Source organism: Pelobates fuscus, chromosome 12, assembly GCF_036172605.1.
Source record: "Pelobates fuscus isolate aPelFus1 chromosome 12, aPelFus1.pri, whole genome shotgun sequence".
Lineage (NCBI taxonomy): Eukaryota > Metazoa > Chordata > Amphibia > Anura > Pelobatidae > Pelobates > Pelobates fuscus.
In genome coordinates, this window is record NC_086328.1 from 137,327,441 (window position 1) to 137,343,281 (window position 15,841).

A 15,841-nucleotide genomic window follows, 5' to 3' on the forward strand; every position below is an offset into this window, starting at 1 on the left:
GGTCTCTTCTGAAATGGGTAAACTAACACTGATAAAGATCTTCTTAGACTGCAGCCAATCCTCTCTAGGATGGTTTTACAGAGCTTGTGACTCTGAACTGAACTATGTAGAAATTCTAGACATTCGTGAGCTAACCCCTACCAAAGCACAATTATTAATTAATTTAGGACACTGACCGTTATCTAGAATTGATGGGGTGGGGAGGCAGTGAAAATGAGAATTTATACCCAGATATGGGTGTATTACAGAGCTGCAGGTTATTAAGGTACTTGGATTAATGAGATCGATCATATATGTCAGTACCATGGACAGTGCCAAAAATAAATCTACTTTTACACCTGACATCGATGAGATCTGTGAGAAAGAATAGTTAATGTGTTTGGTTTTTAATAAAAGGGAAAATGAATGATTGTTGAACATCTGATCGAGAACATCAAACAGTAAAGAAACAAAGTGCTGGGTACAAGAATAAAAAAGGATTATGGGTGGATGTGAAAATAAAAGGATTAGGGAGAACGTGCAGAGACGAGTTATAATGAGCACGTAAACATTGGGATACAAGTTGGTTTTACTAAGTGTACATTTAGTAATAACAATAGAATCCAAGTCAAGGCATGTACAGTAATGATGTCCCATCACATATTAAGGGCCCATTTTAGGAGGGCTGAAGTTGCTCTCGGTTCAGGAAGGGTATTTATGGGAGTTTCATTGTATTCATTTGACCATTCAGAAGATTCAGCCATTCCCATAGAAGATCTTTCTATTGTCCTATCCATGACAGGTTCAGCTGGAGTCCAGACACCAGTAATAGTCGAAAAATCCAAAATGATTGTTGTTATTTACGTGAATTAACAATGTAGCTAATAAATATATATATATATAATGTAGACAATCCGCGCAATGACTGGGATATAGGATTTAAAGGGACATTGCAGGGACTGTAACTGCTTCATCTCATTGAAGTGCTGATAGCACATGGAGTTCCCTGGTTCTATCCTTCCATTCAGTGTAAAACACTTTTTAATGCTAAACAAGAGGTGCTTATTTAGTAGTACATAGAGTGCCCAGCAGCCCGTTCACTCTGTTCTGGTTGGAGTAATGAGGAATGGGAGTGTCAGCAGACTGCTTTCAGTCTATCACAGCACCAGTTGCTGGCATGATTTGGTATGGCTAGAAGAAAGATTGCAATTCCTGTCTCATCCTTACCTCCATTAGGGGCCGTGATGTGGATGGCCAAGTAAACTTATTTAGTGTCTAACTACTCGAAAATTCGTTAACAATGAATGGAGGGACAGCATTCGAAGATTCCAGGCACTATAATCACTTCAATGAGATTAAATAGTTAGTGTCACTTTAAAGAAACCCTAAATATACTGAAGCCATTCTCGAGGTGTTTGTGGTAATGCAAAACTACAAAATCTACTCACCTGACTGCTCAACCAATCTCTGTACTTCTCATGGTCAATTTCCATCGGAATGTGATTCATCTGGGTCACCCATACAAACCAGTGTGATTCAAAGAATCTGCAAAGTACAAGGAACAAAGTCCAACCATAGAGTAATGGTCACTAGGGACATGGTCCCAATAAAATAAAAGAATGAGCGTTAGTACAGACCGATCGAACCCACTGCTTCTCCACTGTCGATAAACTACAAGTAGGATGTTTTAGAAATTCTCAAAGGAGAAACAGATAGAGGATTGCAGCTTGCTTACTGCTAACATGATAGATACAAATGCTAGGACAGCAATACCAAAGCCGACTGTCAGAAAGATAGACTAATTCCCCAAAAAGGAGATCACAAAAATAGCCGAAACTATAAATAAATGCCAGAATTGTAAGGACTGGTCTGTAGAATGTATCGGAGCCAGTGACTGACACATTGGTGTGTCGGGTCATGTGACAGCATGAAAGCTAAGTGTATTGGACATTCTCGGGTTCATCTTATAGTTTGTAATACCTCAGGTTCAGCTACTGGCATTTGAAGTCACTTTGAATTTGTGATAATTCTTACTTTGGGTAACACACTGAATTATTATTATTATCAGCTTTTATTTCACTTACCTAACAATCGTAAGTAGAGCAACTGAGCCAAAGAAGCCGAAAAAAGGAACGAATGTGATGAAATAACGAAGGTAATAAGAGAGAGACCAGGCCAGATCCTGAGGACAGAGCAAACAATCTTAGACTGCGGATACCATCTGTCTGTACTCAAACTGTACGTTCAATTCTTGCTTCGTTAGTTCAGTGTTAAAGAAAAAATTATAAAAACAAACATTCTTAATAATATTGTTAATTTGGGTTATTATAATTTCCTCCCATATATAATTAGATTAGATCTACTAATAAATGGGATGTAAGATGATATAATACAATTTAAAAAAACAAACAAGCAATATACGTCATTACAGATGGCGTTAATTACTCACCACCCAATCCTTGCGCACTATCATGGTCTTCATAATTTGAACAGTAAAATATACTGGGATCAGCAGGGGGGGTCCAACTGTGTGATAGATGGAAACGTAATAATTATTTAATGATACAAATTAGGTGAAAGCCACGATGAATACAATGTAAATAGTCACAATATATAATAATGTCTTAACTGACATTACTACCATTGTATAGATTAAAATAACTGTCCTTCCCTTCCTGCAATATTCCACCATGTTTTTTACTTTTTGTAATTTACTAAGGGGGTCCTTGAATCGACTTACAATCTCCATCATTAAAAATAAGTATATATTTTTTTAAAGAAACTCCCCCGTGTTATAAATACACACCTTTATCTATAACACTGAAGTATTTAAAAGATTAATTAAATGTATGGCAATCTGCTCCTCTAAAAATGAGTTTACCTTTCTATTATCCGGTGGCGAGAGGGTCTGCATTTGGGAGATGATTAATTAATGATGATCTTGTGGGCAATCCTTCTAAATCCTAACTGCTTCTTATAGAGAGGCACTGGGAGGCAGTGTGTATGGGCAAATAAATGCTACTGAATCCAGTGCCTCACATCTGCTGCTCAATGTGTGCGAGGAAGTGTACCTTCGTGGCGGTCTGACAGCTAAAAGGTTTATAAAAGTACTGATTACTAAAGAAATTGGGCAATTTTATAAAATAAAAAGGAGGGGACACTTTGTTACCCCCTAAAACACTTGTAACGTAAAACAAAGTCGAATGGCCTGACATCACTTTCTAGTAAAAGGTTTGTTTAAAAATCAAAGGCTGCCCGTCTTAACATGTCTGCTTAGAAAACGTATGTGTCGAATGTAAGCAGATTATCTAACGAAAAATGATCTCAGTATTCCTTAAAGCCAGTCTGCTTTCTCTGGAATCTTGCTGAGACGCTGTTTCACACATTTCCACCCACACTTCTCCACCGCCCCTCTGGATCTTATAATAGATCGTTACTTACGCAGGAAGAAATACTGGTGTTGGTGATTGTAGGGAAGATACTTCATTTTCTTCTTCCCATACTGCAAGAGGAAACACATTAATAAACTGTAAAATAACCGTCATCTAGGCAAAATGGGAGATTGTCTTAGACTAATGCTGACTTGTCAATCAAAGCATAACGTTGTATTTCCTAGACACAGACTAGGGCATGAAAGATGCTGCCCCTTAATACGCTGAATTACTTGAGGTAATGCCTTTAGGATCCCTTTTTGATTAGTTCATTTCCCTCATGCATCAAAATGCATTGGAATTTTACATACAGCAGGTCCCATCCATCGAGATAAAGAAATTAAAGGAGCCTATCCCAACCTTGCAGCATGCTCTAAAAATGTGTTTGTCTACCTGCTGCAACCCAATACTACTACATATTAGAAACCACATTCGTTTATATTCCTGTTACTACATGTGACAGGATCTACCGTGTACCAACCACCAGTAATATTTCATATACAAGACATATTGAATCCATTCTATGTCTGTTATACGGCTTTATCGTTTACATTCTCCTGTAAATGCTTATACTGGTAATATATTTGTTATGTCCTTTACTTGCTCTTACTTCTGTTAGAAAAAAGGTCTTAAATAAAGAAGATTTAAAAAAGAGTAACTGAAATACAACTAAAGGGATCGATCCCTTTTATGATAATGAAATGGCCAGGTAACATCTCACTAGAGGTAAAAACAGCTGCCTTCTCACTAACCACAACACGTTTAGCAGACATGGAGCCCACAGCTAGCTCTACATCCGGCTCTCCGAGTTACGTTCCATATTATATTTCAAACACCTCTGTATTCTTTACGTTACTAATAATATACCAAAAGTACATTCAGAGATCTAAAGCTGCAAACACTGGCCATGATTTCATTTGTTTAACTTCAATCAATTCTGTCAGGAAAAACACGTTTTAAAATAATTTATCTACAAACATTTCCATACACTTTGTTCATGACTTCTGCTGATAAATCATTTGCGGCAGGAGATTGTATTTTTGAAGTCTGAGATTTGTAAATTATCTGGTAAACAAACTCCGGCTGGAACTGCTGCAAAGCCACTGCCGCAGAGACATACTAGGAATGGCAGATGGATTACTGTAGGATCTGGTAGACTTGGAGTTGTGGATAAAAGACATATTGCACAGTCTGTTGCTCTACATAATTCATTTTCTGCACTTTCAGAGTGTAGTGGTGTCGTGGAGAGAGTCACTGAGGCTAGTGGTGTTGTGCAGAGAGGCACTGAGGCTAGTGGTGTTGTGCAGAGAGGCACTGAGGCTAGTGGTGTTGTGCAGAGAGGCACTGAGGCTAGTGGTGTTGTGCAGAGAGGCACTGAGGCTAGTGGTGTTGTGCAGAGAGGCACTGAGGCTAGTGGTGTTGTGAAGAGAGGCACTGAGGCTAGTGGTGTTGTGAAGAGAGGCATTGAGGCTAGTGGTGTTGTGCAGAGAGGCACTGAGGCTAGTGGTGTTGTGCAGAGAGGCTTGAAGACTATGGTGAGGCTTAATAGAAAGCAGTTGTTGGTGGGGGATTCCATCATAAGAGGTGTGGAGATGGACAATGGTGGTCTTGTGAGGTGTCTTCCCGGAGCTACTGCTCACAGAGACAGGAGACGTATCTGTAATATTGTTAAGCAAGCAAAGCAGGAAGGGGAATTGGATGTACTTGTCCATTTAGGGACAAATGACTTGGCTTGCAATGAGGTTTCAGAGGTTAAGCAAGTTTTTAGTGTTTTTGCCAATGATATACGGCAGGTTGCTTCCACATTGTCATTCTCTGAAGTTCTGCCTGTGCATAACACTCAGAATGACAGGCGGATGCGTATTAGGGACTTTAACTTGTGGCTTGGTGAATGGTGTCGGGAGCAAGGATTTGGCTTTATTTCTCATGGTAGCTCTGTTTGGAATGGAAATAAACTGTACAAAAAAGATGGTTTGCATCTTTCTCAAAAGGGAACAAATGTTCTCAGTGAGCAGTTCAGAGGTTTTGCTAGGATGTATTTAAACTAGGAGGGGGGGGCAAAAGGGTGATAAAACATCAATCCAATTGTCCCCCAAAACAAGGACAGAAGGTGCCTGTAGCAAGTGTGTTAAAAAATGATAAGCTTAGAGTCATGTCTACAAATGCTCGCAGTTTAGGGAATAAGATCCATGAACTTGTGGCAATAATGGCAACTGATAGTGTAGATTTAGTCGCTGTTACTGAGACATGGTATAATGAGAAAAATGACTGGGACATAGCAATACCAGGGTACTCTTTATATAGAAAAGACAGAGAAGGCAAGAAAGGGGGAGGGGTGGCCCTGTATGTAAAGAATAGCATAAAATCTAGCCTAATAAAGGTTAGTGAGGCGAACATAGAGTCAGTTTGGGTTACGTTAGAATTTGGTAATCACACAGTAACTCGTGTAGGTGTGATTTATAGGCCCCCAGGACAAATTGAAGAGTTAGATAATCTACTAGTTGAAGAAATAGCTAAAATGACAATGAAGGGGGAAGTTATCATCATGGGTGACTTTAATCTTCCTGATGTAAATTGGAAAACAAAAATAGCTACTTGTGCCAGGAGCACACATATTCTAAACTCCCTACTGGGATTGTCTCTAAAACAAGTCGTTGAGGAGCCAACTCGTAAAGAGGCCATACTAGATTTAGTGTTAACAAATGGAGATTTGGTATCAGATATTACTGTAGGTGAAAGTTTAGGATCCAGTGATCATCAGTCAGTGTGGTTTAATATAAGAACAGTGACTGAGTCACACCACACAAAAACAAAAGTTTTAGACTTTAGAAAAACAGACTTTTCCAAAATTAGAATATGTGTAAAGGAGTCATTATCAGACTGGAGCAATTTAAATGGAGTCCAAAAGAAATGGGATTATTTAAAAGTTGCACTACTGAAGGCAACAGAAAATTGCATTAGGCTTGTCAGTAAAAGCAAAAAATTCAAGAAACCACTGTGGTACTCCACAGATGTAGCCAAAATAGTAAAAAACAAAAAGTTAGCATTTAGTAATTATAAAAAAACCCAGAGTGAGGAAGACAGAATGACCTATAAGATTAGGCAGAAAGAGGCTAAGCAAGTTATAAGAGCTTCCAAATCACACACAGAAGAGAAAATAGCACAGTCAGTAAAAAAGGGGGACAAAACCTTTTTTAGATACATAAATGAGAAAAGAAAAGTAAAACAAGGATTAGTTAGATTAAAAACAAAAGAAGGAAGGTATGTAGATGAGGATAAAGGTCTAGCTGACTGCCTCAATGAATATTTTTGTTCGGTATTTACAGATGAAAATGAAGGAAAGGGACCTCAGTTAAGAAAAAGGATAAATGAGTCATTTATTACACGTGAGTTTACAGAGGAAGAGGTTCTATTTCAACTGTCAAAAGTAAAGACAAATAAGTCAATGGGACCTGATGGAATACACCCAAAGCTATTAAAAGAGCTTAGTGGTGTACTAGCAAAACCATTAACAGATTTATTTAACCAATCATTGATAACAGGAGTAGTCCCAGAAGATTGGAAGTTAGCGAATGTTGTGCCCATTCACAAGAAAGGTAATAGGGAGGAGTCGGGCAACTATAGGCCAGTAAGCCTAACTTCAGTAGTGGGGAAAGTGATGGAAACCATGTTAAAGGATAGGATTGTTGAACATCTAAAAACACATGGATTTCAAGATCAGAGACAACATGGGTTTACTTCAGGGAGATCATGCCAAACTAATCTTATTGATTTTTTTGATTGGGTAACTAAAATTATAGATCAGGGTGGTGCAGTAGACATTGCTTACCTCGATTTCAGCAAGGCTTTTGACACTGTTGCACATAGAAGGCTTATCAACAAACTACAATCTTTGAGTTTGGATTCCAATATTGTTGAATGGGTAAGGCAGTGGCTGAGTGACAGGCAACAGAGGGTTGTAGTCAATGGAGTATATTCGAAGCTTGGGCTTGTCACCAGTGGGGTACCTCAGGGATCTGTACTTGGACCCATTCTCTTTAATATTTTTATTAGTGATATTGCAGAAGGTCTTGATGGTAAGGTGTGTCTTTTTGCGGATGATACTAAGATATGTAACAGGGTTGATGTTCCAGGAGGGATAAGCCAAATGGAAAATGATTTAGGTAAACTAGAAAAATGGTCAGAGTTGTGGCAACTGACATTTAATGTGGATAAGTGCAAGATAATGCATCTTGGACGTAAAAACCCAAGGGCAGAGTACAGAATATTTGATAGAGTCCTAACCTCAACATCTGAGGAAAGGGATTTAGGGGTGATTATTTCTGATGACTTAAAGGTAGGCAGACAATGTAATAGAGCAGCAGGAAATGCTAGCAGAATGCTTGGTTGTATAGGGAGAGGTATTAGCAGTAGAAAGAGGGAAGTGCTCATGCCATTGTACAGAACACTGGTGAGACCTCACTTGGAGTACTGTACACAGTACTGGAGACCCTATCTTCAGAAGGATATTGATACCTTAGAGAGAGTTCAAAGAAGGGCTACTAAACTGGTTCATGGATTGCAGGATAAAACTTACCAGGAAAGGTTAAAGGATCTTAACATGTATAGCATGGAGGAAAGACGAGACAGGGGGGATATGATAGAAACATTTAAATACATAAAGGGAATCAACACAGTAAAGGAGGAGACTATATTTAAAAGAAGAAAAACTACCACAACAAGAGGACATAATCTTAAATTAGAGGGACAAAGGTTTAAAAATAATATCAGGAAGTATTACTTTACTGAGAGGGTAGTGGATGCATGGAATAGCCTTCCAGCTGAAGTGGTAGAGGTTAACACAGTAAAGGAGTTTAAGCATGCGTGGGATAGGCATAAGGCTATCCTAACTATAAGATAAGGCCAGGGACTAATGAAAGTATTTAGAAAACTGGGCAGACTAGATGGGCCGAATGGTTCTTATCTGTCGTCACATTCTATGTTTCTATGTTTCTATGTTTCTATTTAAAAAGCTTTTTTTTTTTTTTTTTTTTTAACAGAATGGAATTGTTTCTCATTCAAACGTATCGAGGCCACTTTTCTGCAAACGAGCCTAGGGACTTTTCTTTAAAAAAATAAAAAACAATAATAATGTTTTACTAGGGAAAAAAAAAACACTGACTACAACATTTGCCAACTATTCTCAAATTCTAGTTTATTTTATCTGTGATTTTCAAGATCGGGGTTTGTGAAAGTCAGTGAATCTAACAATATGGATTCATTTAGGAAGAGGTTCCATCCTACAGATATAGTGGGATAGAGTACGGATGACAACATTGAAAAAGACATGCAGGAAAGGTAAAGAATCTAAATGAAGGAGATAGAATGAGCTCTGAATATTTAAGAAGGATGTAACAAGACACAGAAACCATAGATATCCAAAGATGTACCTCCACTGGCTGTGTGTCTCCCAAAACAAAAATATGGACCATGTTTACATCTGGATCCTTTTTGAATATATTGGGCTTGGCGTGATGCTGAAAGTGACGATGATTCCACCAGTTGGCAGAGGCTCCCTGGAAGAGGAGAGAGTTGCATTAAGTAAGGACAGAGAATCCGACCCAGAATGCTGACTGCAACTTTGTCTATAAAATAAGCGGCTCTAGAATGTTATTTACATTGCTGCTTCCATAAACTCGTATATATAGAGACAGAAGGAACATAGTTTGCATTGAATCAGACAGCTGTACTTTAATGTGCTTCCTGGTGTCTTGGGAGCGAATCCAAATATACCATAATGCCTTCCAATGAGAAAGCGCATAAATAAACTAATTGAGAATATAAAATGGAGATCTCCGAGAGCAAAGATGCGCAACATTTAGATACATGTTACAAGTTCATTTAAAGTGATATATTATTTAATGAGAACGCAAATGAAAGTATTACTGTCTCTTTAAGCATTATCTCTTAATGTAACAAAACTCGGAGGTCTATTTATCCAATCAGGAACTGTGGAGAAATGACTAGGAGATTGCAAATCGTAGGCCAGGGTAAGGCTCTCCAGGTGTCGTGGAGTGCCGGAGGTTGCTTACCTCTGGTGTAGACTAGAATAGTTGAATTGAAAAAATTCTCCAACTGCATAATATTTCCAGATCGGCTACTTTGGCCTTGTCAATGATTCCCAATTCTGTGTTTAGTGTATATAACCCATTATGTTGTGCTTGTGAGAAGTTTTAGGACATATTTAATAGTGGAGGCCATTCATGTTTTATGGCAAATCTGACCACAAAATAAACAAAAATGCTACATTACCTTGAGATGGCCGATGACAAATTTATGGCCGATGTGATTCCATTTTGACTTCTTAAACACAGAAAGATGACCAAAATCGTGCTGAAGCCAGCCAGCCTGGGCCTGCAGTGATAAGATTAAGGATTAATAACTACAAAGGACCACCTGTGCAGGTCTAGAGCATGAATATATTTTTCTGGTTAAAGACTAGAGCTGCTAGTATACACAGCTATCTAATCAAAGTAAGATTATGTGAGCTTGTCCAGCCACGGATAGATAACACCTCAAACTGAGCACAATATACAAATGACAATTATGTTTTAAAGGAGCACTATAGGGTCCGGAACACAAACATGTATTCCTGACCCTATAGTGTTAAAACCACCATCTAGCCCCCGTGGCCCCCTCTTGCCTCCATAAATATAGTAAAATCTTACTTGTATGCAAGTCTGCAGCTACTAGCTCTGTCCCTGTCTGCCTGTGAACTGCCTCTGTATGCTGACATCATCAGATGTGGTGGTCTGAGCCAATCACAATGCTTTCCATTAGGATTGGCTGCGACTGTCAAGGAGGCAGAGCCAGCACAAGTCAAACACAGCCCTGGCCAATCAGCATCTCCCTAATGAATCTCTATAAGGAAAGTTTCTGCATGAGGGTGGAGACACGGAATGTTTGGATGCATTTTAGGCAGGACTGAGATAGAAAGCAGCTCTAGCAGGCATCTAAGGAGTGGCAGTCTGAGGTATCCCTACGCTGTAATGTAAACACTCCTTTTTTTTCTGAAAAGACAGTGTTTACAGCAAAAAGCCTGAAGGTAATGATTCTACTCACCAGAACAAATTCAATAAGCTATGGATGTTCTGGTGACTATAGTGTCTCTTTAATGAGTATAGTGGAAGCCAGGGAACCGCCACAGAGCCCACGTGTGGCATTAATAAATTAACTGGGTATGACACCAGTGATCTATAATCCTGAGATCGCAGGGGGTCTAGCCCCCAGGGACATAACCTGCTTGGGGAACCCGAACAATCCATACCTGGGCGACTGGTGCGCAGGCACACAGATGAAACCCTTCGAGACATTAACCACCTTAGCACCTCCAACAGGGCTAGCCCGATTCCGACACCATCAGATCCGGCACTATCACAGTTCCCTTCTGGGAAAGCAACTATTAGTCAGGGATAAGACTGGCTTTGAGACCCTCTGTATGGAGGGACGACACCTACCACGAGGAATCTCCACGCTGTACACCATGATTATACAAGCCACTAGACACCCCCCGGCGACATACCAATCTAAATGGGAACAAGCCATGGGCACAGTCCTTTCAGATACGGAATGGGAGAAGATACACGTCCTCACACATCAGGGTACGACCAGTGCGAAGCTCCAGGAGATGAATTACAAGCTCTTGACGAGCTGGTATCGGACCCCCCACAGGCTTTTCCAGATGGGTTTGTTGCCATCGGCTAGATGCTGGAGATGCGGGGCGAACGAAGGGACGGACCTACACATCTGGTGGTCATGCCCACCCATCGAGGCCTTCTGGAAACAAGTACACGAGAAACTCCGGGAGATACTGGACTCAGACATACCAATGCAACCCTTGCCGATGCTCCTCCACCACACCACGATGCCCCTAGGTGCCTACAAGAGATCACTCACGCGACACTTCCTAAACGCAGCCAAGAGCTTGATCCCCACTCGCTGGAAATCCACAGTAGCACCGACCGTAGCGAACTGGATGGAAGCAGTAGAAGAGATATACAGTATGGAGCGCCTCACAGCTGACCTGAGGGGGACGGCGGAAAGTGCACCCGGCTTTGGGCCCCCTGAATTGAATACATGGCTCGTTTACCGGCAGGACCCCGGGAGCGGGAGACCGAATAGAAGGGAGCACGGGAAGACACGAATTGCTGGGCTGTGGGTCGGGGCGGTGCGGTCGGATTCCCCTCCCGGTCTCTCCCCGCTGATGCCGACACTTTCCCCTCCCCAGTCCCTTCCCCTCCTTATAGCCCCATACACTTACCCCGTTCATGTGACAGTTCTCTCACCCCACTGCCCACTGACCGAGCTACGGATACTGACATACTTTACAGTGACAGGACAGCGAACTTATACGCCCACACTTGAGCAGTCCAAGTTAGGGTTCCTACTTAAACTATAGTTCACCCACTCGATATGTATTGACGTGGGGCTTCGACTACTCAGACCCACCCACCCGACCTGTACCCCCTAGGGTGACAGGCTAAGACCTGTTATAAACATTCTAAGCGCGCAGTTGCGCCTGTTCTGTTCATCTCATATACCGGTGCAAGAAAGGTGACTGTTCCAACACTGAAGTGAGTGGTTAGACAACCTAGGAAATATGTACCTGGGGTCAAGGGTGAATATGTGTTAACAAAGCCTCGAATGCAGGCTCCTAGGGCCTGATCGGCACTTACTGTGGCCATAGCATAACTCCCTGAGTTGTTCCCTGACCCATACATCCCGCCATACCCATTGAATTTAATTTGAGTTACCCCCTAATACGGCGAGGTTAAAATGCTGAACTAGGTCTCCAGCTTTCACAATGTAAAGGAGAATCCTAAGCCCTCACTTCTTCACTTCTGCACATGTACTACCCCCTTCTGTTTATTCCGTAAAAATTGTTACAGCTTCATTGTATGGTACTATGTATTGTATGTTTTACTCTCGATATAACCTAAATAAAAACACAGATTGTCAAAAAAATAAATTAACTGGGTAAATTAAGGGTACGTTCAATGACCTGGGAAATGGTGAGAAGCATTGCGGTAATTAGAGTTGAAATCCAGCCTGTGCCGAGGTTGTAGACTGTAGCCCAGGCAAGAAATTCCAGAAGTATGATATGTGATAGGTAGAGAGAAAAGAAGACCGGGCTGGCGTTGAAAAGACCCATTTCCTCCGCTGTTCTACGTAGCACTTGAAAGTCACAGGCTTGTTGTTCCTACATGGAGAGAATTAAGATAAAATTAGGAGCAGCAGTGCAGGGCCCATTTTCTGACATAAAATAAAAAACAGGCAGTTGTTTTGACCTAATGAGGGTGACATAACCCTGCTGACCTCCATTCCTCCTGCCATCAGAGCTAATTGTACCATTATATTACTTATAATAACTGAGCTGAATGTTTTGTGATGGCCTATCAGTTTTCGTCTGAGGTCAAGGAACCGAGTCTCCAAGTCAGTGTTAATAATACAGGAGCCTTGCTGGCGATTCATATTTCTGACAACAATGATTACACATCAATAATAGAGGAACAAGAGGATTATATTGCTGATTGAGGCATTGCACATTCACCGCCTGATCTCTAAAAGGGTCCAAAATGGCAGAGGCTATTCACTATGTACTGCCTTCATTAGGCAATGTAAGTGCATCAAGTTACACCAAAGTTGTAGAACTGTACAAATAACGGAGTGGAAGGAGATTTGGAAAACAAATACGTTTAGAAATAAGCAGTGTATCATCACATTCCACCAATCTCAGCCAAGAATGGAGAACGTTACACCATCATTCAGAGAGAAGTGGGAATTGTTGTGAATTTAAAGTTCATTTAAAAAAGTTAATTGAGGCCAAAATAGCCAAATTAAAATATCCAAACTTTCTTATAGAATTATCCCAGTTGGACTTTCAGGGGTTTAAATATACAGTTCACTTCAGTAAATATCCTTGTGTGAGTTTGCCAAACCGTTCCCACAGTAGACACAGTAGACACACAAACCCCAAACCCAGGTAAGTTATTTATATTATGTGGGAGCAAATTAGTGGTTAGAAGGATTTGAAATAATATATTTTGAATGGAAATTCCCCATTAACCTGTTCATAATAACACACTGAAACTGTGGTGGGTGATGTATTAAGGCAGTGATAGTCAACCTGTGGCACTCCAGCTGTTTTGGACTACACATCTAAGAATCCTCAGCCAGGCAGAGAGCTGCTCCTTCCTGAAAACCTTGAGCAAATCTAGTTTTTGTCAGGGTTCTCTTTAAGTCAGCTTTTGTTAATTTTAAGTATGTGTCTTTAAACTCCAATAAATGTGTTTAGAAATCAGTCCGTGTAACTACGATACATTGTACTTCTCCTAAATTACATTTTAGCTGAATAAATAATTAGCAGGTCACCCCAAACTTCTCAGAACACCCTGCCCCTTCCCCCTAAAATTACATTGTCCTTTTTTGCCAATTTGAAATGTTGGGAGGTTGCATGCAGCAGAGGGGAGTAGACTTTATGTGTCAGGTGACCCCCATTTGTTTTGTCTAACCATTTGCGGGTGTGACGTGGTCAGGAGCTCGGATAACTATTCAGCCTCTCCGGACTTCCAGGATGGCCATAAATCTGTTCTCTCTCCACAGCAGTGAGAGTATGTCAGCAAATCCATGCAAAAAAAAAACTAAAACTGCTGCTCACAATCAGTGGCGTCTCCAGGATTCATACTTGGGGGGTGGGGGACACATAAGGGTCCAGAGACAAAAGTAGGGGAGCAATTATAAAACATGTATATATATATATATGTGTGTGTGTGTGTGTGTGTGTGTATGTATATATATATAAATATATATATATATATACACACACAGATACATACACAGGGCTATACAAATTCTAGACGCCAAGTCGCCCTGGCACCTGGCATTGGTCATCCCTTTGCTAAGCCACGCAGGAAACATTAAAACCGGCTGCCGTGGGGAGCATGGAGGCAGCATGTGAGGGAGCAGTAACCTTCCTGCAGTTCATCTCTGTGTGTGTGTGTATGTGTCTCAGTCAGAGAGTGTGTGCCTGTCACTGTATGTCTGTCAGAATGTGTGTATGTCTGTCAGTGTGTGTCTCAAACAGAGAGTGTGTGCCTGTCACTGTATGTCTGTCAGAATGTGTGTATATCTGTCAGTGTGTGTCTCAGTCAGAGAGTGTGTGCCTGTCACTGTATGTCTGTCAGAATGTGTGTATATCTGTCAGTGTGTGTCTCAGTCAGAGAGTGTGTGCATGTCACTGTATGTCTGTCAGAATGTGTGTATATCTGTCAGTGTGTGTCTCAGTCAGAGAGTGAGTGCCTGTCACTGTATGTCTGTCAGAATGTGTGTATGTCTGTCAGTGTGAGTCTCAGTCAGAGAGTGTGTGCCTGTCACTGTATGTCTTTCAGAATGTGTGTATGTCTGTCAGTGTGAGTCTCAGTCAGAGAGTGTGTGCCTGTCACTGTATGTCTGTCAGAATGTGTTTATGTCTGTCAATGTGTGTTTCAGTCAGAGATTGGGGACGGAGCTTGCGTACGGGGAGGCGATCTTCCATGCAGGGGGAGATCTTGTGTGCCGGGGAAGCTGCTGCACAGTGGTGAAACTAATGTAGAGTGGGCCCTGGTGCAAAAAACGATTTGGGCCCCTGAAGACACATGCCCATCGGGTGGCCCTGAAGACACATGCCCATCAGGTGGCCCTAATTGCACTTCCCACTTGATGGGCCCCAGTATCTCTCTTGGAGCTCAAGCGCTTACACAGACTGACCCATACAAACCCACAAACTGACCCATACACGCACACAGACTGACCCATGCACATACACAGACTGACCCATACACATACTGACCCATACATGCACACGCTCACACACAGACTGACCCATAGACATACCCATGCACGCACACGCACACACAGACTGACCCCACACACAACTGACCCATACACATACAGACACAGACTAACCCCCACCACACACAGACTGACCCATACACACAAACTGAACTCCCACACATAGACTGACCCATACACACACAGACTGAGCCATACACACAGACTGAACCCCCACACACAAACTGACCCATGCACACACATAGACTGAACCATACCTACCCCACAAACAGACCGAACCATACACACAGACTGAACCCCCCCCACACACAGAATGACCCATACACACAATGACTCACACACACACTGACCCATACACACACACAGACCCCCACACACAGACTGACACATACACACAGACTCACACACACACAGACTGACCCCCACACATAGACTGACCCATACACAAACAGACTGACCCATACACACAGACTGAACCCGCACACACACAGACTGACCCATACACACACAGAGACTGACCCATACACACACACATGCACACACTGACTCACACACACACAGAC

At 41.5% G+C, this 15,841-nt stretch overlaps 1 protein-coding gene across 2 annotated transcripts in view; it reads right to left on the bottom strand.

Annotated features, from left to right (window-relative positions):
- FADS2 (fatty acid desaturase 2) overlaps positions 1 to 15,841 on the bottom strand; it is a 30,710-nt gene that overhangs the window by 2,795 nt on the left and 12,074 nt on the right. For both annotated transcript variants that reach the window (XM_063437761.1, XM_063437760.1), the window contains exons 4-10: positions 12,451 to 12,648; positions 9,702 to 9,803; positions 8,840 to 8,965; positions 3,421 to 3,481; positions 2,429 to 2,505; positions 2,064 to 2,161; positions 1,428 to 1,524 (exon numbers count right to left, since the gene is read on the bottom strand). In XM_063437761.1, coding sequence (XP_063293831.1) covers positions 1,428 to 1,524; positions 2,064 to 2,161; positions 2,429 to 2,505; positions 3,421 to 3,481; positions 8,840 to 8,965; positions 9,702 to 9,803; positions 12,451 to 12,648 — 759 coding nt within the window. The remainder of the gene's footprint in view (positions 1 to 1,427; positions 1,525 to 2,063; positions 2,162 to 2,428; positions 2,506 to 3,420; positions 3,482 to 8,839; positions 8,966 to 9,701; positions 9,804 to 12,450; positions 12,649 to 15,841) is intronic.